The 24,091-nt window shown below is 48.6% G+C and overlaps 3 protein-coding genes and 2 non-coding genes across 7 annotated transcripts; all 5 read left to right on the top strand.

The window, feature by feature from the left end:
* Nucleotides 1-1,829: 1,829 nt before the first annotated feature.
* snx6 (sorting nexin 6) lies at nt 1,830-7,373 on the top strand. Of its 3 annotated transcripts, none has more exons than XM_068751844.1 (15): nt 1,830-1,836; nt 1,995-2,045; nt 2,853-2,957; nt 3,205-3,315; nt 3,398-3,519; nt 3,658-3,781; nt 4,174-4,269; nt 4,350-4,455; nt 4,542-4,617; nt 4,693-4,732; nt 4,822-4,908; nt 5,506-5,665; nt 5,823-5,908; nt 6,129-6,171; nt 7,070-7,373. In XM_068751844.1, exons 1-15 carry the CDS (start codon nt 1,831-1,833, stop codon nt 7,099-7,101), a joined length of 1,245 nt encoding a protein of 414 aa, XP_068607945.1. In that variant the 5' UTR covers nt 1,830; the 3' UTR covers nt 7,102-7,373. The 3 variants fall into 3 exon arrangements, with proteins under 3 accessions (XP_068607945.1, XP_068607947.1, XP_068607946.1); XM_068751845.1 differs by having other exon boundaries at nt 1,833-1,836; nt 1,998-2,045; XM_068751846.1 differs by lacking the exon at nt 7,070-7,373 and having other exon boundaries at nt 6,129-6,182.
* A 715-nt stretch (nt 7,374-8,088) lies between these two features.
* On the top strand, nt 8,089-12,352 carry psma3 (proteasome 20S subunit alpha 3). The gene is made up of 11 exons (XM_068751852.1): nt 8,089-8,177; nt 8,755-8,837; nt 9,192-9,315; nt 9,501-9,602; nt 9,705-9,778; nt 10,531-10,603; nt 10,789-10,854; nt 11,108-11,154; nt 11,467-11,534; nt 12,043-12,107; nt 12,175-12,352. The coding sequence occupies exons 1-11, from the start codon at nt 8,157-8,159 to the stop codon at nt 12,217-12,219; spliced, it is 768 nt and encodes a 255-aa protein (XP_068607953.1). The 5' UTR covers nt 8,089-8,156; the 3' UTR covers nt 12,220-12,352.
* LOC137908108 (small nucleolar RNA SNORD53/SNORD92) lies at nt 9,855-9,932 on the top strand. Its single transcript, XR_011105954.1, has one exon. It is a non-coding gene; the product is annotated as a small nucleolar RNA SNORD53/SNORD92 (small nucleolar RNA).
* Nucleotides 12,353-13,524: 1,172 nt separating the features above from the next.
* arid4a (AT-rich interactive domain 4A) lies at nt 13,525-23,841 on the top strand. The gene is made up of 25 exons (XM_068751831.1): nt 13,525-13,548; nt 14,464-14,515; nt 15,047-15,157; nt 15,305-15,370; nt 15,494-15,584; nt 15,970-16,049; nt 16,177-16,274; nt 16,381-16,513; nt 16,624-16,703; nt 16,781-16,857; nt 16,949-17,127; nt 17,231-17,303; nt 17,731-17,825; nt 17,906-18,003; nt 18,100-18,319; nt 18,431-18,651; nt 18,750-18,911; nt 19,002-19,083; nt 19,238-19,460; nt 19,544-19,606; nt 19,686-21,188; nt 21,310-21,414; nt 21,485-21,634; nt 21,733-21,879; nt 22,149-23,841. The coding sequence occupies exons 2-25, from the start codon at nt 14,510-14,512 to the stop codon at nt 22,250-22,252; spliced, it is 4,167 nt and encodes a 1,388-aa protein (XP_068607932.1). The 5' UTR covers nt 13,525-13,548; nt 14,464-14,509; the 3' UTR covers nt 22,253-23,841.
* LOC137908112 (small nucleolar RNA SNORD53/SNORD92) lies at nt 15,788-15,869 on the top strand. The gene has a single exon (XR_011105959.1). It is a non-coding gene; the product is annotated as a small nucleolar RNA SNORD53/SNORD92 (small nucleolar RNA).
* Nucleotides 23,842-24,091: the final 250 nt, after the last annotated feature.

Raw genomic sequence — 24,091 nt, 5'->3', positions numbered from 1 at the left:
AGCACCTTTCGGTTTCGCTCTACCTGTGCCTGATTCAGCTACATTATATTGGACACATTTGATTATTATTTCAGCCTTACAGAATAAACGGTGGCTTCACATTTGGCAGACATGGATAGTAGTTACTCGTTCACCATGATGCTTTTGTGTCCCTGTTATTTCAGGTTTGCTTCTATATTGGAGCGGCTGGGCCGGGCGGGGAGGTTCTGGTTGGTGTTAGCATGAAATGCTGTTTGTGACTCTAAACCTACTGTACACTGAATGAGCCAGACAAACGGTGAAAATATTGAATTAGAAACAAGGATAAAGTCAATTTTCCTCAGAATATAAATTATTGCAAAAGTTGAACATCGTCTGTTTTCGCAAGGTGCAGCTAACATCAGAATTACAACTGCAAAAGATCCATTACACATCAACACACACACACACTGATGTCCAGAAGATGTCTTGTGCTAAATGTGTATATTTTTTGAATTTATCATTCCATAGCTGGTTGGGCTGGCGGTGCTTCTGATTGGCCGGTCGTTAGCTTGCCTTATCGTGGCGTATGCCGTGTCAATGCTGGTCTTTGGGTCAACAGAACCAACACGTGGCTGCTGTTGATGTGATGTGAGCTCGGTGATGCTAACTTCTGGTCCGGTGGGGAGACTCGTGCTCCTCCCAGGTCGCCACCGAGGTCACGCTAGCTGACGGAGCGCCGATCCCTTCCTGACACTCGTCTTTTGTGTTCTGATCTGTGTATGCATTCAGTACATGTATCCTTTTGCCTTGATTGATTAAGAAGAAAATGCATCTATTTTTTGTAACTGTTCTCTGATGTGCCATGACTCATGTTTTCTTGCACACTGTTAATATTTTGTGGGTATTGCTGTTAAAAATATGTTTAGAAGTAAATAGCATTAATAAAAAGACAATATACTAAGGAACGCTCTTGTTTTTCTTTAATTACGCTGGCGGTGAGTTGTTTGAGGTACTCCTGGAATGTCTTTATGTAACGGACTTTAATAGTAGTGCAGTTAAATCCTGCGTAAATGGATTGTATTTATTTTCTATTAATGTATATGTCTTGTTTTCCTTTTATAATTACACATGTTTTTAATATAATTTTTGTTTTTAATGTACATCTCGGGGTATTTCCGGTTTGGAGCTTTTATTGTCTATACAGAAACGCACAGCTTGCACAAAAGCATTGTTCACTGTCTCTCTCAGGGTTGCTTCGTACTTAATCTCCATTAAACAGATATTAGCATGAGCATCAGCCGTGGTAACGCAGAGGTCAAGCCAGGATGTTGTGTGCCAGGCTTCACTAATGTAAGTAAAACTATCAGTTGGCTGGAGATGATGAGATAAATAAATAAACACAATACAATCAGACTTACTATGTTGTATTTATTAGAATGATTCTTCTTTTGACAGTTTTATGGTAATCAATTTAATTGTTATTTGATGCAGCTTTTGATCCACTCATCTTGGCATCCAGCAATGTGCCACGTGCACGTCACAATCCACATTTGCGTCATAAATCCACATCAAACGTTTCTGCTTTGTTTGAGCACAACCATGACTCCACACATTCCGATGCTGCTCCAAACTTCAGGCCGATGCATCTAATGTATGTGTTTCAGTTCCAGGAACAAAAGGATTGACTCGATAACATCTGAATAAGAATTGTGCATTCAGCAATTTGCTTTATAAACAAGCAGTCGTACTTGAAAGGATTCACTCCGTATCCGGGACTCTGCATTATCGCGTCGGTTCTTCTTCGTGTGTTGATTCATGAATGAACCGTCGTGACGTCATTGTACTTCCTGTCTCCACCCGTTCGCAGCCATGATGGTGGGTATTCTCGTTTCTCTGCGCTGCTTCTTGTTTTTGTCTTGTAACAACAACACGTTGACGAGCCCCGGTGCTCCGGTCGTTGTGTTGTTCTTGTTTAGCGGTAAACGAGCGGTCGGTGTTTTCGTTAACCAGAACTGTGTTTACTCTGTGCGCAGCAGGAAGGGCTGGACGACGGACCCGACTTCCTCTCCGAGGAGGACCGGGGAGTGAGTGCCGACTTTATTACAAATCTGTCTGCCATTCTGTGTCTGCGCGGCTCAGCTTTTCTATTTTATTATTTTAGTTGCTTAGCATTTGCTCCGGTTTTCCGCCCACCTAGCAGTGTTGGCTAGCGCTAGCTTCGTGCTAACGAGCTCCAGCCTGTGTTGCAGCTGTGGTTGGGATGCTATCTCTTGCTTAGCGTTCAAACAGTGAGCCAGCTGCAGGCCGTTAGCTTGACCGGCGGAGCTAGATAGAGAAGCAAAGGACTTGTTGATCGGTTCTCTGGTTTGCTGGTTAACTCTCAGGTAGTCACGTGTCTCTGTCACACGCACACACACACACACACACACACACACACACACACACTCCTCCCTGGTGTGTTAGTATGACTCCCTTCAGTCCAGATAAAGTCACATGTCGAGTTCGTAGACATTCTCTTCTCTGCTTTGCCTGGAATACATCCGAGGTCCAGAACGCTGTTTAGGTTGGGTTGTGTATTCTCATTTTTGGTCATATATATAATGAAAAGGTAAACCTGAAACCAAAACACATAAAATAGTCGTGCTCAAATGGACTATTTTGTTAAAATTACAGTGAGCATTCACTATAACACTATTTTTTCTAGATATAAAAATGTAATTGTGTAGCAATGCTGTGCTTGTTGGAAACCTGGTCTTTGTCATGTTGGTTTCAGTGTAAACTAGACATGCAACAAAAGCAGCTGCTCTGTACATGAATCAGAAAAACATTTTGAACCGCCCGTTTCTTTGATGTGGTGCATGATGGGATATGTGTTCTCTCTCCTCCTGCAGCCGAGGGCAGTGAACGTAGACCTGCAGACCGATGCCACGCTGCAGGTCGACATCTCCGATGCTCTGAGTGAGAGAGACAAGGTCAAGTTTACTGTCCACACCAAGGTGAGGCTGCTGGGCGTTCTCGTTGTCACATTAAAATCCTTTTAATCGCTGGTTCGTATGGTGAGGGCTTCCTCTTGATTTGATTGGCTGAGATCACTGGAGCCTCATAACGGCTAGATTTGAGATCCTGTATAGACTCTTGCATTTTCACAGAACATGAACTGTCTGTCCTGATCATCCAGGGTTACGTGTGCGTTATTTTGGTGGTTTAACTGTTAGCTGATGGATAAAATCCCCTCTTGTCCAGAGCACACTCCCTAACTTCAAACAGAACGAGTTCTCAGTGGTCCGACAACACGAGGAGTTCATCTGGCTGCACGACTCGTTCGTCGAGAATGAAGACTACGCCGGATACATTGTGAGGAACACACACACACACACATGCGGAACTTGGTTCTTTAACTTATTTTGTTCTTGTAATTGCTGTTGTTTTTGCCCAGATCCCTCCTGCGCCCCCCAGACCAGACTTTGATGCGTCCAGAGAGAAGCTGCAGAAGCTGGGGGAAGGAGAAGGATCCATGACCAAGGAGGAGTTCACCAAGATGAAGCAGGAGCTGGAGGCGTGAGTCACTTAACCAGCTGATGGTGGACTTCCTTATCTCATCGGTTTTATTTGTGTTTTATTTAACCTTTATTTAACCTGAAGGCAGGAATCCACAGAGTGTAGTAGAGTTAACAATGGCTGTGTTTCTGCATGCAGGGAGTATCTGGCTATCTTCAAGAAGACAGTTGCCATGCACGAGGTCTTCCTGTGTCGTGTGGCGGCTCATCCTGTCCTCAGGAAAGACCTCAACTTCCATGTTTTCCTGGAGTACAATCAGGACGTGAGTTTTCATGGATTTCATGTAACACACGTGCAGCTTCTGTGTGTGTGTGTGTGTGTGTGTGTGTGCAATCACTTCTAGATTTGCACAATTACTTGTGTATATGCAACCGTGGAACAGATTTGCTTAAGAACAGATGGTCGAGTTGGTTTAAAGAGCATTTTCTTGCAACACGCGCTGCTGTGAAATGTCGTTCGTTTAACAGGATCATTTGTATCAGGAGATGTTTGATTGCAGCTCAGTTTAAAAAGCAGTTGGTACAATAAAAGAGTACAATAAAAGAGCATCTGTGGAGAAATTGCAAAGTATGATTTGAGCAAATAAAATATTAAAATCTCCTCTGGTAGAGTCTGTGATCTAATGTGTGACCTTTGACATCCCCTGCCTGACAGCTGAGTGTACGAGGGAAAAACAAAAAGGAGAAGCTGGAGGATTTCTTTAAGAATGTGGTTAAGTCTGCCGATGGCGTCCTGGTGGCCGGCGTCAAGGTAACAACAACCCAGGGTCAGGAGCGTCTTCTCTAACGGCCTCTGTCCGACGCCGTTGATGTTCCTCGTCTGTTTTTCAGGACGTGGACGACTTCTTTGAGCACGAGAAGACGTTCCTGTTGGAATATCACAACAGGGTCAAAGACGCTTCGGCCAAATCTGATCGGATGATCCGCTCGCACAAAAGTAAGATGTTCCCAGGTGTGGTGGTTCAAAGACGTGCTGATGTTGCATCAGGGGAGAAATGGGCGTGTGTGTGTGTGTGTGTTCAGATGCTGCCGATGACATCAACAGGATTGCCTCGTCTCTCTACACGTTGGGAACGCAGGACTCCACAGACCTCTGCAAGTATGAACAAACCTGTTTGAGTTGGCAGCAGTTTACTCTTTCACTCTTCATCTGTTCCTGTTTCTCCTGTTTCAGGTTCTTCCTAAAAGTGTCGGAGCTGTTTGAGAAAACAAGGGTGTGCTTTTTTCTTTTCTTTTTTTAATCGGATCGCACGACCTTTGCACATCCTTTTGTCCTCAGTGTTCTTGCTCTGTCGTTTAACAGAAGATTGAAGCTCGGGTTGCAGCAGATGAAGACCTGAAGCTGGCCGACCTGCTGAAATACTACCTGAGAGAATCACAGGCTGCAAAGGTCTGATATTAAGCTCCGCCAAGGAGCGTCTGTTTTTCACGCCGTTTGTCTGTTTGTTAGCAGGATTACAGAAAAACGACTTCTGTAGATGGCTCTTGGTCTAATTTAGATCCCATTACATTTTGAGAGCGATCCGGATTCCCATAAAATCTGCATTCAATTCAGTCACCAAAAAGCAGAGTCATAAAGGGGTCCGATATGAACCATCGTGAAATGTGTATTCTGGTTCTGATCCAGAATGAGGTCAGGAACAAATATTACATTTTAACATTAAACCCATTTATGGATTCAAGAATCAGTTAAAAATACACATGACCTCTGATTCACGTTCACTTTTCATGGTTGGTGTATAAAGATACCAAGAACAATCTAGAACCTTCTGGTGCTGATCCAGATCACCATGTGGACGGTGTGGATCCAGTTAGGAGGGGAACGAGCTGCTTGGGGGAGGTCTGCGTCCATGCGTTTGGTCTTAGCTTGCATTTCACGCAGGACTACATTAAAATGAGCTGCGCCATGATTGTTAGAATAAACGTGTCAACGGTGAGAGAACGTGGTAATCAGGCGTTTCACCCCAGTATAAAATGCTGTTTGCAGGACCTGCTCTACCGGAGGAGCCGGGCTCTGGTGGACTACGAGAATGCTAACAAGGCTCTGGATAAGGCTCGAGCTAAAAACAGAGACGTCCTGCAGGCCGAGACCGGCCAACAGCTCTGCTGCCACAAGTTTGAGAAGATCTCGGAGTCCGCGAAACAAGGTCGGCGCAACTCGTCCTTTCTCGCTGCCAGAATCGTTTCACTCCACTCAGAGTGCCACGCCTTAAGGAAGGCAGATAACGAGAGACGATGTACTTGTGTAATAGATTACCCACTTGAGATCCTGAAGCATCGTCCTTTGCTGTGTTTCGTATGCAGAGCTCGTAGACTTCAAGACGAGACGAGTGGCAGCGTTCAGGAAGAACCTGGTGGAGCTTGCAGAGCTGGAGCTGAAACATGCCAAGGTAACGGAACCCTGAAGAGAACATCAGCTGTAACAGGAAGTCCTCTTCTTCATTACTGTAGAGTCGCAGAGGCGGGGCCTGTTTAGCATATCATCAACAGCTAATGTTTTGGTGAAGGTAACGACTTCGGAGGGAAATGCTGCTTTGACATTCAGGTTTCGGTTCAGGCCTGACTTCTTTCTCAGCTTGTTAAAAACGTGTGGAATGTTCTGACCTGCAGGGGAACCTCCAGCTGTTGCAGAGCTGTCTGGGCATCCTGAAAGGTAACACTTAACCAGGTGCCCCCGCCTGCATCCGACAGGACACGCCCTTTGTCACGGACCTGCCCCTCGCAAACTAGACACACCCACTACAGGGCGGAGCCTGGGAGGATGAACGTCACTGAGAACTGTGTAGCAGAAAGAGAGGGCGAAAACGGGGTTAAAAGAGACGGGAAGTCACGTGTCATCATCATCCAGACACAGCCCTCTTCATCTTCTTCATCCTCCTCCTGCTGCTCCTTCTATCCCTCTCACTCTCTCCAGCAGCACCTGGATGCTGGTTCTGCTGGTCGCAGTGGAGCTAGTATATCCCAAGTGATGCCATATCAGACGGATTCACGAGAAACAAATCAAAGTTAAAGAGCCAAAACTTTCTATTGGATGTTAATTCAAATACAATCACAATTATTAAAACTCCAAGTTTAGTCCCAACAAAACAACAAAGCCCTTCGGGTGTGGTCCAGAGACGTCTGAAGAAGACCGCAAGCATGAATGTCACTGAGGAGGTGCTTCTGATTCACCCTGCTGCTTCCGGTCCACGTTGGTCTGGTTCCAGCTGCTGGTCTACGCCTGTCCATCTGTTCTGTTGCCTGTATGAACTTTGGTCTCTGCTTAAGCTGTCAGCAGCATTGCTCTCCATCTTCAGTTTTCCTCTTCCTGTCTGTCTTATTTTGGCGGTGTGTTTCCGGGGTCATTTTCATGTGTCGCTGAACTTCCTGTTCTGCTGCTCTGTGATGGCATTTTGAGTCCAGCTGTTGATTTCTGTTCTTAAAAAATGTTACTAACATAAGTGAGGCTTTTTTATTTTTTATTTAGTACTAGTTATCCCATGAGCACTAATCATCATCACTAACAGGATCTTCTTTCTCTCTCTGAATCAGATGTTTTTCTGTCATTCCAGCTGACGGCGGAGCTTCACTCTGTTTGCCTTAATGTTGATCAGTTGTTCCATTTGATTTCCTGTAAAGAAGTTAAAATGACGAAATGAAAACTGTTTTTGTTCTTTCTTTTGTAAAGTGCACTGTGTATGAATGTTTTTTCACTCTTACGTGACCGAAGCTTCAGTTACTGATTCGAGATGGAGATTCCAATTGAATAAATAAAATGACAAGAATAAGAGATCATTGTGAGAGTCACAACATTTTAGTTGTTTAAATTTCAGCAGGTCTTTAATCCACCCTGGTCATACTGAGACTGATCTATTTGGTGAAATGTTGAAATAAACAGTTGAATTATACCTTAGCCAAGCCAGATCTTATACGGACGGTACTGCATAGCAGGTTTAATGCACTCTGCAGACTGTAAAAATAGAGTAATTGGGCTCTTAGTCTTCTAATCTAAGATTAATTTCCCTACGTGTACCGATAAAATCTGACATATATCATAATGTTAATGTGTTTCATCTTCAAACGTGCTCAGTATTCATCAACATGGCTTCAAACACAAAAAGCACAGGAGCCTGTTAAAAACTATTGCATTGAGGTTTGTTCTCATTTTTAAAAAGCACGTTGTAGTGGGTAAAATATAGTGACAAGTTCAAAAGAAGCAGAAAAACGATTAAAAAGGTTCTTAGGTGTTTTATTTCCACAGGAAGACAAATTAGAACCATTTTTCCCTCCGTGACGACACTTTCTAACTCACAGAGGTAGAGGGCAGTCTTGAGCTCACGTGGAACTGACAGCACTTCTTCTGTGGTATTGTGGCAAGTTTTTTCAAAAACCGGAAGACACAGATGTATATATATATACACAAATGTATACTTCAGAGGACATGCTGTCAGTATATATGTATATAAATTGTGTTTTCTGTGACAGCACTTTGTCCGATAAAAGTATTGAAAAACCTGACGGGGATTAAATGCTGTTTTTAATGCTTTAAGTTTGAAGGGTTTAAGCGGATGTGGATGCGTGGTGCTGTGACGTAGACAGTCTGGCTGATGTAGCACAGGGACCGAGCTGCTTACGGGAGCCACAGACGTTTGAGCTAACATGAGCTCCATCGGGACCGGGGTCAGTGTTTCCGTGGGTTTACCGGGTGAAATGTGCCTCTAACTTCACTTCCGCTGTTTCTGCATCACTTTCTGCTTCAGCTGCGGGGACAGAAATACCCGTTTATAGGCGGAAACGTGAAGTCATTCACGATAACTTGGAGCTAGCTTGCTAGCGGCTTCGCCTGCTGAGTCACAACGAGGCCTGCTAGCCGAAGATGAACTGAACATGAAAGTATAGGAACTCGTTTTACTGTAATAAATGTATCTTTGATGTAAATTCAGTGTTGCAAAGGTGAACGGAAATGAAGGCGAAATCCAGCCGGAGCATCGTCGACAAGTCGTTCTTTTATTCCTAGCTAGTGATGCTGGTTCAAATTAGCTTGTGCGTCAGCGAGTTTACTGTACTGTTATTTATACTATTATAATGTTCTATGTTCTTTCGTTTGTTTTAGATGGGATCATGTTTGATGTTCAGTAACACCTGATTATTTCAGAAGTGATTGTAAATTATAATTGACTGTAAAGTGTGAAATACTAACTGATGAAAAACACAAAGTTTCTCTACAGATATTAATACTGCTGTGTGTGTCTTGCAGTATGACCTGTCGGCCTCCACCTTCTCTCCAGATGGCCGGGTGTTTCAGGTGGAATATGCTATGAAGGCTGTCGAGAACAGCAGGTCAGCCGCTTCGTTTCATCCCAAACACTTTTACCAGCTTGTGTTCGGGGCAAACGCAGAAACGGGACGGGTCATGTGACAGATTAGATGTGTGTATTCTTACAGGGAGTCAGAAAGAGACTCGGTTCTGTGGGTGAGATGAAATCAGTCATCGGCTGCATCTTTTGTCCGTCACAACTTAATGTATAGAAATTCACAATGTGTTTGTTTGTAGAAAGAGACTACATTTAATCCATCTGAGGTCTTCCTTCTTGCTTTTGGTTGTGCCTGAGGAAGCTTCCGGGTTGTGTGTTTCCTCCTTAATAAACCTCTACAGGCGGACTTCACCTCACTCTGTCTTGTGTTATGTTTCAGCACGGCCATTGCAATCCGCTGTAAGGACGGCGTTGTGTTTGGGGTCGAGAAGCTTGTTCTGTCCAAACTGTATGAGGAGGGCTCCAACAAACGCATCTTCAACATTGACAAACATGTCGGCATGGTAACGCTCGGAGCAGCTCTCTTACTGTTTACACGTGTGGTTGGTTGTAACTGTGGCAACACTTACTATGTTGGGGAGGGCTTGACGCTGTCGTCTAATGTAGCTGCTGTTTGAAATGGGAAGTGAAATGATCTAAGAGCCGAATGATTCAGGCTGACTGTCTCTTTATCTCTCTCTCTCTCCAGGCGGTGGCTGGCCTGTTGGCCGATGCTCGCTCGCTCTCTGACGTCGCCAGAGAAGAGGCCTCCAACTTCAGATCCAGCTATGGACACGACATTCCGTTAAAGGTTAGTCTGTCTCTTCTTCTGGTGAACTTTACCGAAGTCCGGACAAAGAGCACGTGGTGTGCTAGTGTGATGCTAAGCTAATGCTGGTTCCTGTGGTTGCAGCACCTGTCAGACAGAGTGGCCATGTACGTCCACGCCTACACGCTGTACAGCGCCGTACGGCCGTTCGGGTGTAGGTGAGTCTGGAAGCTTCAGCGGATTGATGGCGGAGCTGCAGCTCAGGATCAGTAGAACATGAATCCACACCCCAGGGAGGGATGATGAGTCACAAATGTTTCGCTCACTGGACTGAACTCCTGTGATGTCACTTCCTCTTGGCTGTCTGACCAATCTCGCGCACACACAAGCTGCCCTTTTATCTCGCGTCACTGGTCTGTTCGCTGATGAAATGTGACTGGTGGGTGAATCTCAACTTCACCAGCTGTTGTGTGGCGATGCGTTCAGGTACAACAAAGGCAGTTTAAAATCAGAGCTGAGATCAGACAGAGACAAACTAATCGTGTGAGATTTTACTCCAGTTTTCCTCTTTCCATTTCCTTCTGTTTTGTGTTAGTGTCAGGGCACCTATGATGTTCGAGCGTGGTTGAGGTTGTGTAACCGCTGGCGCTATAGCAGAACGTTTACACGCATTACCACATGACAACCAATCAGACGTGAGGAGACTTCAGTAGCGGTTTCACCTCAGTGAGATTATTCTGACATCACTCAGTCGTATTAGATGATGCACTGCATACAGCATGCTATTAGCAAATACAGGTGAACAGGCGCCGGGACTTTGTGCTATGAATAATTGAAAGGACTTCTGCTCAAACGTTTAACGGGCTGGCTGTCTAATATTTCTGAAGTCACTGCCTGGAAACATTCGTTTGTGTGTTTTCTTTACTTCGGTCTCTGCTGTGTTGTTTATGTCGTTACGCTGTGTCTGCAGTTTCATCCTGGGCTCGTATGATAAAGACGACGGTCCACAGCTCTACATGGTCGACCCGTCCGGCATCTCATACGTGAGTTGGTCAGACGCTATTTTGTCCCGCGCTGCTGTCGTGGCGACCGGGCTTTTTGTTCCATGAAGGAAGCTTGTCGTAAACTCGGAGTGCCTCGCTCCGTCTTTTCAATGCTGCTTTTCCGTTCCCTGAGACCATCGGGGGTCCCAGTAGGACCAGTGATGAGGCTGTGTTTCTGTGTTCAGGGCTACTGGGGCTGTGCCATCGGAAAAGCCAAACAAGCCGCCAAGACGGAGATTGAAAAACTACAGGTGAGTGTGAAACGGTCTCTCCAGCAAGAAATCCATCATCCGATCCAAATGTGACTTAATCTCAAAGTTTCCAGCTTCTGCAGAGGGAAAACGGATCCCATGTTTTCATCACGTGATCCAGAGGCTGCCTCTGATTTCACTAGGGTTCAATAAGTGGGGAAAATAAATCTCATAGGATAAGCAGAATAATGCAGTCTTGATCCTAAGGTTCATTTCTGCTTCTTCCTGACGTTTGTTTGTTTGTGTTTTTCAGATGAAGGAGATGACGTGCAGGGAGCTGGTCAAAGAGGTCGCCAAAATGTGAGTCACTGAGCGGCCACACGGTTCTAGAACTCCTAATGGGACCGTTTTTATAAACCCGCTACAGATCGATGAGGCTTTGTGGTACCTGGGCAAGTAATATACTCAGTTGTGTCCTTTATCTATTGCATTCACTCTGCCTATTTGCCTGCTCTGCAGTAACCCAAAAATGTCCCCTGGAGATCAATTTTCAGATTGTAAAATGTGTATTTTATTCACCAGAAAGATTTAATGAAATGCTCTTCATCTCGGTGCTTCAGAGTTGATGCTGCTGTTGAAATGTTGAAGCTTCTGTCGTGTGTTTGATTTCAGAATCTACATCGTCCATGATGAGGTGAAGGACAAAGCGTTTGAGTTGGAGCTCAGCTGGGTAGGAGAAGGTAAGCCCACGACCAATCGGAGCCCGCCTCTTCCTTCTGAAGCTGCTGTCCCGTTGGGGACGGATCCACAGTCACATCTTTGATCGCTTACGTTCGTTAAGTAACCGACGAGACATGATGAGAGTCCAAAGGGTTTCGCTTACGGGCTGAACTGCTGTGATGTCACTTCCTCTTGGGTGTCTGACCACTTCCTGTGCTCGTCACCACACACACACACACACAATTAATCCACACAGAGTCTTTTGTGTTAATATTCCTGCACATCATCCTTCCGGATGTTCAGAAAATGACATTGGAGTCAAACGTTCTTGTGGTTTGTTGCTTTTTGATCAACTTAAAAAACGAACCAGTCAACTTTATTCAGTGTATTATTCTATTATATTATGTATTCGGCCAGAACATTCTCAACACAATCACTAGCAGGAAACGCGCCGTCTTCTTGTGCGTTTGCTGATGTTTGTGTTGCCATAGCGACAGATCTGACTAGTACTTGCCTGCTGTCCAACAGTCACAGACGGACGTCATGTGCTGGTACCCAAAGACGTAAGAGAGGAAGCCGAGAAATACGCGAAGGTGAGCAGGCGCCTGCCGTGATCCACGCACCCGCCTGCAGTCGGCTCACCCCGTTTGTCTCTTTCAGGATTCTCTGGCGGAGGAAGATGATTCTGATGAAGATAACATGTAGTCTCAGCACTGACCCTGCTTCCCCCAAACACTCTGCATCTCAGATTATTTCTATGTTTTATAGGTGATTTTTCTTGTTGATTTGATGAATTTCAAGCTTTGGAAATAAAAACATCAAAGGTTCTGTACCAGAAGTGTGTCTTTGTCTGAAATTAATTTATTTATAAATGAACTGCGCCTGACGAGCAGCCGCCACTGCTAACTCAGGACGGTATTCCATGAGAAATAACCTCCACAATTTTAAAGAGGAAGATGACATATACGGCATCCTCGTCATCCTCTTCCTGTTGCGTCACAGCACGGACGTCCCGCCCACTCCAGCTCTTTACGAACAGCGCCACAGACCGTGTATTCTACCAAAGGCGACGTTTGTTGACGTGATTGTCCTTTAAACGTGCATTTATCGCCTGACCTTCATCATCGAGCATCAGTTCTGCTGGTTTACTCGATGTTTATGCTCTGAAAACTGCAGTCGAGCGGTTTGTTGTCACGCCTGGTTCAACGCGATCCATGATCCGTGACGTCTCATAAGGAAGCAGCGTCGCCAAACTCCATTTAAAAAATGCTACATTTAATATTATATTGCGGTTTAGGGTGACTAATTGGTGCGATAGAACAAAAGAAATGACCGCTGCCAAAGTGCGAACTATATCTCTTAATTCCGTCGTACATGTCATTACAATAGCCGGCGTGTATAGTAAAGATTTAAGTTTTGCGCACTGTTTGACGTATCCTTGTATTTCAATTTAGTCGCGTTCTCGGTGCAAACCATGTAAACTGGTCTACTTCTGTGAAATAAATGGCGTAGTGGGCAAATATATTAGCAATTCTAATTGTTTTCAGTTTTATTTTTCGACTAATTACACGGCCTGTCACCCAGGGAGGGAATATCGCCTCTACAGATTTTTGAATGGAGTTCGGTGGGCAGATCTCCAGCACGTATCGGGGCGGGGCTTCCTACATCGTCAAGAAGACAAGGAGGCTCGCTCAGCCAATAAGCGAGCCGCTGCTGCTGGGAACAAAGGGCGTGTCCAATTGCGATCTCAAGTGGCGGATTTGTCTTCTGGATTCCTCTCTGATTGGACACTTTGATGCGCGATGCCGTCATCTCCCTCGTGGCGGCGCGTTCGTATCGACCAATAGTGGAATCAGACGACACCTGTCCAATTAAAATAGAGGAATCGTTCGACCTATCGGAAAATTCTGTTGCGATCGCCGCTGTCATCGCAGCCAATAGCCTGTCGGGAAACAGAGCTCGGGGCTCAACAGCTTGTTGTTCGTGTATCGCCTTGCAGCCCGAGCGAGAGGGGAAGCAGCAGCGTCCGTGTCTGTGAGTATAAAAACCTTCGCGTTCTGTCCTGATTGCGGCTAAAACGTGGCCCCGTTTAAACCGCAGGCGGGTTTAGTACAGAGAGGCGGTGAGATGGCGGAGGAGAAGCCGGAGCTTCCGGCTGGAACGCTCTTGTTGCGAACTGACCGAATTGAATGGCAGTTTTTGCAGTAGAGAAATGTGAAGCTTCTGCCCTTTGTGGATCAGTCGGATATAAAATTAATAAATCCACAACAGTTTGTGTTCCGTCTGGCGTCGCACATTCCCGCTTCGTTTCGCAGGAACTTGGTTTCTGAACGGGAGCTGCTGTTAGCACCAGCGGAGCCTGACGGTTTAAATCGACCCACAAACTAGCTAGTCGGCTCGCTAGTTAGCTAACTTGCTAAATGTAGCTGCGGACCGGAGGGAGAATCCCGGCTCGGTTCTTCGCTTCCCTCGCGGCGGACGGCTTCCGTCTGGGGGTTTCGTTACCGTCAGCACTCGGTCGTTTACGGCGGCCCCGCTCCTGCTGCGGGTCGCTAGCGGGCGGCTGTGGAGGGACGGCGAAGTTAGCCGAGCTAGCGGATCTGACATGGCGAGCTGTGATGGCGACGTGACTCAGAGGAGCTGGGAGCGGAGCGGGAAGCAACGCTCCTCCGGCCGTGCGCGTCACCTCCACCGGAGCCGCGCGGTGCAGCGCGACCCGTGAACCCGGCGACTCGAAGTAAATGCTGCTGGTTAAGTTGAGAGCTGTTTGCGCCACATATTTGATCTGATCCGGGCAGGGGGGGGGGGGGCGGCTAACGCGAGTGAGTGGCTAGTTGCTTAGCTTAGCTTTTATTTACAACCCGGGGGCGCAGCTGGACGCTGTCTCCGGCTGTCATCTGTTCTGTCGTCGACTTTAATCGATGATCGGTTCTTATTTGTGTCTTTCAGCGACCCAGAATCGTTCCGAGCTGGACGCCCTAAAATAACCGGAAACATGAAGGTGAGTGTTTGACCTGCGACCCCGACGCTGAGAGACGCACTTCAAACTGGACTCTGGTGGACACGTGCTGGAAGCTTCCCAGTTTGATCCCATCTCGGTCCAGATGAACTATTTGTTTTATTTTTATTGATCTCCACATTTTCATCAAATCATTTCTAACACGGTGTCTTATCCTTCTGGTGGAAAGTCTGCGTCGAATTCTGCTTTGTCTATTACTTTTGATCTTTCCCTTACAATCCTAATCTAAGGATGTGTTGGGAGGAGACCGGAACGTGCTGTTTAAAACCCCCCTGCTGCGCGGCGAGGCGTGCCCTGAACGCCTCTCTGCTCCGTTCAGGGCACGCGTCCTGTCGCCGCTTCTCCGCCCTCTTTCGCCTGCGCCGGGTCGAGGGGTGGAGAATTCACACATTCTGTTTTCTTGAAATCAGAGCTGCGCAGCGACCTGCATGATCTCAGAGCAGAACAAGTTGTGGGTCACTGATCAGGAAACCCCGACCCTGATTTAACGGGCTGGGTTTGCTCGTGTTTCAGGCAGCAGACGAGCCTGCCTACCTGACAGTGGGGACAGATGTCAGCGCCAAATACAGAGGCGCCTTCTGTGAGGCAAAGATCAAGACGGTGAAACGCCTGGTGAAGGTCAAGGTAAGACCCGCCGGGTTCACACGTGGCTGCAGCCCCGATACGATCCAAACTGAGTTTTGTGATTGGGAGAGGAGGAGGAGGGCGTGACCGTTCTTTCAGGTCATCCTGATCCAGACCCGCCTCACCTTCTCCTTCCTGTGCTTCCAGGTGTCCTTAAAAGGTGAAAGTACGTCCCAGGTGGTGCAGGACGACCAGGTCAAAGGACCACTCAGGGTAAGACGATGATGCGTGCGTCTCCAGCTCCCTGCAGAGTGAGCCGCGGTCACCGTGGCAACAAAGGGGCCACTAAAGACGATGTTGTCGTGTGAGACCTGCTCAGACTGTGTTGTCTTCTAGGTGGGCTCCGCAGTGGAGGTGAAGACTAATGAGGGTTTATCCAGCGAGGCCGTCATCAGTAAGCTAACGGACGCCAGCCTCTACACTGTGGGTGAGTCTCCGTCCCTGCCTGCTGATTGGTCCGCGCCGACTGGCCCCTGTTGTGATTGTGGACGAGTCGCGCTGTCATCGGTGCAGTTAGTTTAATTTGTACAGCCCGGTTACGCTCTACTGACGGAGCGTCCGGTCCTTACGGCTGGACAGGAAGTCGTCGTGTATGAAGGGATATAAAGATGCTCTGATTGGTCGACGCGGGAGGAGTGATGATGCTGAGAACGGTTTCGCTCACGAAGCTGATGTCTTGTGATGTCACATCTTCTCTTGGCTGTCTGACCAATCCGCTGCCAGCAGAGTGTCTTTGTAGTTTTTGTAGTTTCCTCGCTGCAGCCACTTCTTCTGTGGTTTGTGTAAAACGAGCTAAATCGCTGTTGTTTCAGTCTTCGATGACGGAGACGAGAAGACTCTTCGCCGTACGTCCCTGTGTCTGAAGGGAGAGAGACACTTTGCAGAGAGTGAGGTAAGTTACACACAGGCACAGGGACTACTTCTCAGGGCTGTATCCTTCCACCAGAGTCTCATCTGTGGCGGATCGCCTCAGAATAAGTCCATAAATGTCATTTTCTTCGCCTCCCTTCTGCGCTCAGACGTTGGACCAGCTGCCGTTGACAAACCCGGAGCATTTCGGTACGCCGGTCATCGGCAAGAAGACGAACCGCGGCGGGCGGCGTTCGTCGCAAGCTACGTGAGTTAGCTGCTGACGTGCCCGGAGGGTCGCCCTGGACCAGGTTTGGTACAGGATACGGTCTGGAAGTCAGTGTCTCGCTCTCACCCGTCTGTCTGACGCTCAGGGCCGATGAGGAGAACATGACTTCGTCCAGCGAGGAGGAGGAGCTGGACAGGAGGAGGCTGGACGATGAGCTGTTGGGCAAAGTGTGCAGTATTGAGAGTGAGGAGGACTCAAGCAGCTGGTACCTGGCTCTGGTACGTCTCACGCACGCACGCACGCACGCACACGCGCACACACACACACTGTATGCTTGATATAAAGGAGTGCGATGAAGAGGAGTCTCTCAGATGCTTCTGTCCTGCAGGTGGTGTCTCCCAGCTGTAACGACGAGCTGCTGGTGAAGAAGGAGCAGTGTCTCGTCCGAGCCTTCAGCGACTCAAAGTTGTGAGTTTCTTATTGATCTTATTGATTCCAATCAAAAACCGATCGGGTTAATCGTACTCCTTCCTGCCGTCCTGCAGCTACACAGTGGCGAGGAGACACGTCCACCTCGTCTGCCCTGGCACTGTCGCCAAATCTGAGTTTGCCAACAGGAAAGGTGAGGGCACGGCTCCCATAATGCACCAGTGCACTGACACGCCCACCGGGGCTCCCTGCCGACTCGTCTTCTTATTTTGTCTTTCTTCCAGGTTTTGAAGCGGCCCTGATATTCCTGATGAACAGGGACATTCCAGACGTCTGGAAAATGGACATGAGTCAGATCCTAGACTCCTCCTCCAGCGAGGAGGATAATGACCACGACGAGGAGGAGGAGGAGAAGGAGGCGAGCGATGAGGGGGAAGAGAAGAAGAAACGCATAAAGGACGAGGTAAGAGAGTGACACGCATCAGGTGTGAGCGATACTGCTGGATTAGGGAAACGCTAACCTGCGTGTGCGTGTGTGTGTGTGTGCGTGTGCGTGTGCGTGCCAGCCGGAGGAGGAGCTGGATCCAGAGGAGAGAGACCACTTCCTGCAGCAGCTCTACAAGTTCATGGAGGACAGAGGTGAGATTTATGCGGTGTTTGGTGAGAGATTCTGTTTCATGTTTAAATTGTTGTAAGCTAACGGTTTATTCAGCGAGGGATTGCTGCCTCCTCCTCCTCCTCCTCCTCCTGCTATTTTCTTCTTCCTTGTCTTTCATTCTGACTTTCCACCTCCTTGTTCAGTCTTCTTCCATCCTTCCTCATTCTTTCTCTCCTCCTCCTCCCACCTGCTCCTGATTGGCTGTTGCCAGGTTGAATTTTTACGTCCCCGTTGTTGATCTAACGCAGGTTTCAGTTCCACTGATCAAACATGACCTGAGCAGGTTCCTCCGGTCCCGTTTAACAAATAGTGATGGAAATAAAGAACCCCGCCTTTCTTGTCTCTCTTTGATCAGATTCAGAATTCTTTAATAATCCCCTTTTCTATAATACTTTATTAATGAATCAGGGACGCCCATCAACAAGCCTCCGGTTCTGGGATACAAGGACCTGAACCTGTTCAAGCTCTTCAGACTGGTCTACCACCTGGGAGGCTGCCACAAGGTGACGGCAGTAACGGCCGGCCCGCTGTGTGAGGTGTGACATCACCGATGGCGCCGTTAAACCCGAGCTCTGTGTCGTAGATCGAGTCTGGCACCGTGTGGAAGCAGGTCTATGTGGATCTGGGGATCCCCGTCCTCAACTCTGCTGCGTCCTACAACGTGAAGACGGCCTACAGGAAGTACGAGAACGCCACGGCAACATTCCTCCTGCTCCCGGTGAGATTCTTTATTTCCCATCAGCCACTTGGGTTCGACCGTGTGCTTCCTGTCGACAGGTACCTGTACGGCTTTGAGGAGTACTGCCGCTCCGCCTCGATCACCTTCAGAACCATCCACCACAACAACCCCCGCCCTGCCTGCGCTCCGGCCAATCAGAACCTTAAAGAGCCCGCCCTGCGAACGGACAAGGCGGGGCCTGTTGACAACCGGACAGAGGGGGTGGAGTCAGAGAGTGACAGCGAGAAGGAGGCGAAGGAGCGCCAGATGTCCCCGAGGGTGAGGACACTGATTCAAAATGAAACTTTATTCTACCGGGTTTACAGACGATGATCGGTGATGGGCTTGATGCTGTCGTAATGGTCAGAAATGGACTCGTGCTGCTTTCAGGGGAGGAGGCGGGGGGCGGGCAGTCACGTGATGCCAGAGAGAGAGTCCCCCTCCAGACCCGAAAAAAGAGGAGGAGCAGAGGGTGTTGAGGAGCAGAGGGAGATGAGGAGACGCAGCAACAGAAGAATGGATGACTCGGAGAAAGGCTCTGAGGATGAGGATGAAGACGAGGACGACGATGAGGATGAAGATGAGGAGTTAGAGCGAAGGAGACTAGACAGGTAAGACTGAGCGAACGGCACAGAACTGGTGAGTGAAGGAGTTCAGCTCGCAGGCTGCCTCGACTCGGGACAAAATAAAGCGTGGGTCTGTTGGTCAGGAGTGAGGGCGAGGAAGACGAGGACTCCCTGACGGGGACGAAGGTCAGGGTGAAGTACGGCAGAGGAAAGACTCAGAAGATCTACGAGGCTCACATCAAGAAGACGGACGTGGACAACGGCGAGCAGTTCTACCTGGTTCACTACTACGGCTGGAACGTGCGGTCAGTCCCAGCAGCCCGAGCGTTTGGGTGCAGTGGAGATCGGAGGCGGAGCCTGTTCTGATCCGACGGGGGGGCGTGTCTCTTCCACAGGTACGATGAGTGGGTGAAGGCTGACAGGGTCATCTGGCCGGTGGAGAAGGGATCGAAGAAGAGGCAGAGGAAGAAGGTGAAGGTGAGCCTGCTCTGGTCTCGTGACCGATCCATGGAGCCTTGATGAGCTGCCCAATCAGCTGCAGGGAGAGGGTGGGGCTTAGTGGGAGATATTGGGTGTCATTGCTCGCCATGCCGCCTTCAGTCCGATCTACCGTCTCCGTCTGACCCAACAGAACAAAGACAAGGACGAGTCGGAAAAGGAGAGAGATAAAGAGGAAGAGAAGACTCCATCGATGGCGCCGAAGCCCACTGGAGCGAAGCGTGGGCGTCCTCAGATCAGGACCACGCCCAGTAGTGCAGCGGGACGCAGCGTGTCCAAAACGCCGAGCAGCGACGGACGCTCCAACAGCAAGACCGGCAGGACGGAGGCGCCGTCCAGCATGACCAATGGAGACGGTGAGAAACACGCAGCCAGTGACGAACCAGATAGGTCTCTGTTGCCATGGAGACTCAGTCCTGACCTTTGTCCCTCTCTGCAGACGCTACTCGCAGGAGAACCAGGAGAACGTCGGGCCTCTACGACTCGGACAGAGCCTCCAACGGTGAGATAAAATCCACTTCCTGTTTCCTGTCTTCCGCACTAAACCAGATCAGTGACCTCACGTTCATGTCTCCCTGCAGAGGAGTCTGGGAACTCATCAGAAGACAGCGAATCAGAGGACCCGCCTGACAAAAAGCAGCCTCCATGGCAAGACATCAGCCAAGCCCCGCCCTGCCAGGAGGAGGAGGCGAAGGAGGAGGAGACCTGCGCGGTCGTTGACGTGAAGGTGGCGGCGAACGACGACGCCATCAACTCGGTGATGGCAGATCTGCTTCCTGCTGCCGCGGCGCTGTCGTGTCCCAGCCTGCCCAAGGAGAAGGCTGTCAAGCACCTGAGCCAGTCGGAGAGCAAGGAGGCGGAGCACGGCGAGGAATCTGCAGAGGAAGCGGCCATGTTGCCGGTTCACCTGCACGAGGAGAACAAAGCGGGTTTGGTGCAGGAACGAGTCACAAAGACGTGTCCCACACAGGAGGCGCTCCTCAAAATGTCCCCCAGCAGGACGTCTCCTCGGCCCGACACGATGGACAAAACGCCTCCTGAGAGACACCCCCACGTGTCCTCCTCGCAGCCCAGCCCTGCAGAGGAGGAGGACAGCAGGTCCTCTCCTCTGTCCTCCCCCAGGGTCAAAGGTAAAAGGGCGACCCTCAGGGAGACGGGCTCTGAAACTCCTCCCAGAACCCCCCTCTGCACGCCTGCTTCTACTCCCAGCCCCTCCCAGATGGCCGCACATTTGTCTCCTCGCAGCGTCCTGAAGAGGCAGGACGAGCCCATGGTGGTCCTCCACTGCCTCCCCACCCAGCGCCTCCTCCCCAAATCTGCTGCTTTTGACTCCGACACAGACTCTGCCACTGAGGAGGAGGAGGCGGGCCTTCCCGAGGAGCGGTGCGCCTCCATTCTCAAACGCAAGGCGGCGGAGCAGCGAGCGGCAGATAAGAAGCCCCGCCCCGACTGGAGGCAGGAGCAGGCCGCTTTCCCCAACCCCCCCCCCGATCCGCCCAAGAGGGCTGGTGGAGCTTCAACCAAAACCCTCTCCTCACCTCCGCGCCAGGAGTCGGAGAGGAGGAGCGAGGGAGTGATGAAGACGGTGGAGTGGCCCCACCCAGCAGAGGAGATGCAATCGGGGGGGCTGCAGTGTCTGGCAGGTGTCGTCGCAAAGGAGTCAGAGGTGTGTCCTGTGGCTCCTCCTCCTGCCTCGGAGGCCCTGGGCCCTGCCTCTGCCGAGGAGCAGGAGCCTCAGATCGGCCCGGAGGCGCTGGTCTGCCACGAAGTGGACCTGGACGATCCGGACGAGAAGGAGAAGCCCTCCCCGGAGCACATCCTCCTGATGCTGAGGGAGCAGCAACAGGCTCCGCCGCTGCCTAGCCTCCTCCCCGCCTCCCACCTCCCGCCGTCTCAGATCAGGACCTTCATGTCCACCACAGCTTGCTGCCATGAGGAGCTCCACGCAGGCAGGAGCACCACTGACGAGGAGAGAGGAGCAACGAGGGGGGAGCCAGAGGGAGACTCCAGCCCCGGCTTTGATGGCAGCGCCTCCTCCACCTCCACAGCCGCCTCCCTGCTGTCACTGCAGGAGAAGGACAGAGGTGTGACATCATGTTCCTGGACCTGAGACCAGACCAGGAGGCCCCGAGTCTCCTGCAGGTCTCTGATTGGTCAGTTGTTGTAGACCGTAACCCGTGTGACCTTTGACCCCTCCCCCTTCAGGTCAGAAGCGGGTGATGGACTGTAACTCGAGCCCAACGGCCAAGAAACAGAAGCGGAACCAGAAAAGACCGCACACCCCCGGGAAGGTGGACAAGAACGGAGCAGGTGAGCTCTCTGATGCACCGGATCGGGCATACATGTGATCGGTTAGTCCTTGACACGTCCCCCCCCCCAGGTCACAGCAGCGACAGTGAGGACCAATCCCGTCTGCCTATGTCCCAAAAGTCCCATAAATCTCGTCCCGCCCTCTCGTCTCCGTCCTCCCACAGTAAAGACAAACACAACTTTTCCCCTCAGAGGACGTACAAGTGGACGTTCCAGATAGGTGAGCATCGGAAACATTTGAAACCCCTGGGGGGCGGGGGTTAGCCATGCAGGTAAGGCTCTAATCCCCTTCCTCTTCCTCTTCCTCTTCCTCTTCAGATGAGTTGAACAGCATGTCGAGCACAGAGAGAATCTCCTTCCTGCAGGACAAGCTGCAGGAGATCAGGAAGTACTACATGACCCTGAAGTCGGAGGTGGCGTCCATCGACAGACGGAGGAAGAGACTAAAAAAGAAAGAGCGAGAAGGTAGACGCCATTTTTATTGATTCGGGTTTAGATGAGGGCCCAGTCTGATCTGATTTAATGTTTTCGTTGTATAGAATAAACACATTTCCTGAAAACCTTTGTTGGTTGTTGATTTAGAATACTAAAATCTGAGTCTTGTAAAAAGTGCATTTATCAGCGTGTGTGTTCTGATTGGATGTATTTAAAAAAACACAGAAGAGCAGCCGGCTGTTTATTCAAATCTCCTTATCGATCTAATTGTTGAGAGTAAATAATTTGTCTGTCTTCAGTGTCCAACACGACGGCGTCCACGTCCTCAGCCTCATCAGATACCGGCATGAGTCCGTCCTCGGCCTCGCCCACTCAGAACACCGTCGCTGTTGAGTGCAGGTGATGACACGCCCACCCAGGTCCCACCCACCTTTCCTTCCTTCATTTCCTGCACCATCACTTCATTTTGCTTAGCTCCGCCTCCCTTTCAGCCGCAGTCTCCAGCCTTTCAATCTGCTCTGATGGTGCGCTGAAACTTTCCACTGCGTCGGTCTGAGCCCGGACAATGCAGTGGCTGATGGGAGAGGGGGCATTACTACCTGGCCTTAGCCCCGCCCCCTCATCTATTGACTGATATCCTGTTAGAGGAGAGAAACAAAACCGAAAAATCAGCCGTCTGTTCAACTGCCGCAAAGCCTGTCCTTTGTTCCCTCTTCTTTCTCCGTATTTCAAATGAATGCGCCGCGTTATTTTTCCTTTAAAGATTGAACAGACACAGGAAGCAGATTCATTATGCATTTTTTTTATTAACTTTTTGTTTATTTTTAAGAAAATGGAAAAGACAAAAAAGTGTCCTGAATTCCTGCTGTGTTTTGGGCCTTTTTATATCAAATGAAAGCTTTTATTTTGGTAAAAACAAAGAAAATTCCAACCAAAAAGTTTGACGTCACAGCAGGCAAGAAAACGGCATTTGTAGGGATGATATTTTGTTTATGTGTAAATTAAATGAAGTTTATTTATTCAGTCATTACGTTTGTGTGTGTGTGTGTCTGTTTCAGTATGTATGGAAGATCGTTACTGTCAGGAAAATAAAATTAGTATTGATTAAAAAAAAATCTGAATGATGATGCTAAACTAAATTTCGATCTTATTTCATAATCTCTTAATTTAAAAAGTCAAATTATTATTTTAATTTACTAAATACAGGAATGCTTTGATTTGGTCTCGTAATATCATCTTACGAATTTGGTTTACTGACTCAGGAATATTTGATATGACTTGACAAAACTTCAAAACTTCCAGGTCCAAGTTAAATTTAATTAATTTGTCTATTACATTTTTTATGTAATATCTAAATTGTGATTTACTGATTACAAATAAATTATTTTAGAGTATGATTTGACTTGAAATTTTGACAAACAAAAATTTGTATCTAATTTTTTGTTTCAGATTCACTCATTGTGATTTTTGATTTCTGAATTTTGGCCCGTTTATGCGTCAATGACATTGTATCCTATTTCGGACTCATTATAACTTTATTTTTCGTCATCATTCAGGACATTTAATTCGATTAAGCCCTTCTTTTCTGGCCTGTTGGCTCTTTCGTGTCTTACGTCCTGACCTCTCTCCTGGAGGACTTCCCCGGTTCTTCTTCTGTGGTTTTTTCTCTGTGCGGCTGCGACAGACGGCTGCTTTCAGCTCCTGAGCATTTCTTTGTTTTGTACATACGTTCTGAGTCTAGGAAAGAATAAAACCACACCTTGCGTTTGAGAACTACATTTTACACCTGTAAAGAATGATTTATAATATTTTTAAGAGAAGACTGTTTGTACTGTTGTATTACGAGCTCCTCTGTTATTGTCTTTTTCTATGTGGTGTTTCGCTAGCGGTGGTTTGAGAGCAATGACTGTAAATACAGAAACACACACTTCCTCTTGACAGCAGAAGCCATGTTGGACAGCACTCTGTTTCAAATAAAGATTTTAAACGCTTCTCCACGAGTCCTGGTCGTCCTCCGCTGAGCTTCTTGCCTCAGAGACTGATAAATGATGTCATTCTCTCATGTGTATGCTAATGATGCAAACTGCAGCTGGTTAGCTTAGCATGAAGACTAACAGGCTAAATGAATTGCTGCGAGTTGTCAGTAGCTTTCACAGGTTCTGTCAGGACACAGATGAACTCGCAGCGCTGCTATCCGGCCAATAAGGTGTTGATGTAAACTGTTAACATCAATATTCCATTT

The sequence above is a fragment of the Brachionichthys hirsutus genome, chromosome 18, assembly GCF_040956055.1.
Source record: "Brachionichthys hirsutus isolate HB-005 chromosome 18, CSIRO-AGI_Bhir_v1, whole genome shotgun sequence".
Lineage (NCBI taxonomy): Eukaryota > Metazoa > Chordata > Actinopteri > Lophiiformes > Brachionichthyidae > Brachionichthys > Brachionichthys hirsutus.
This window is presented reverse-complemented; position numbering and strand designations above follow the sequence as displayed.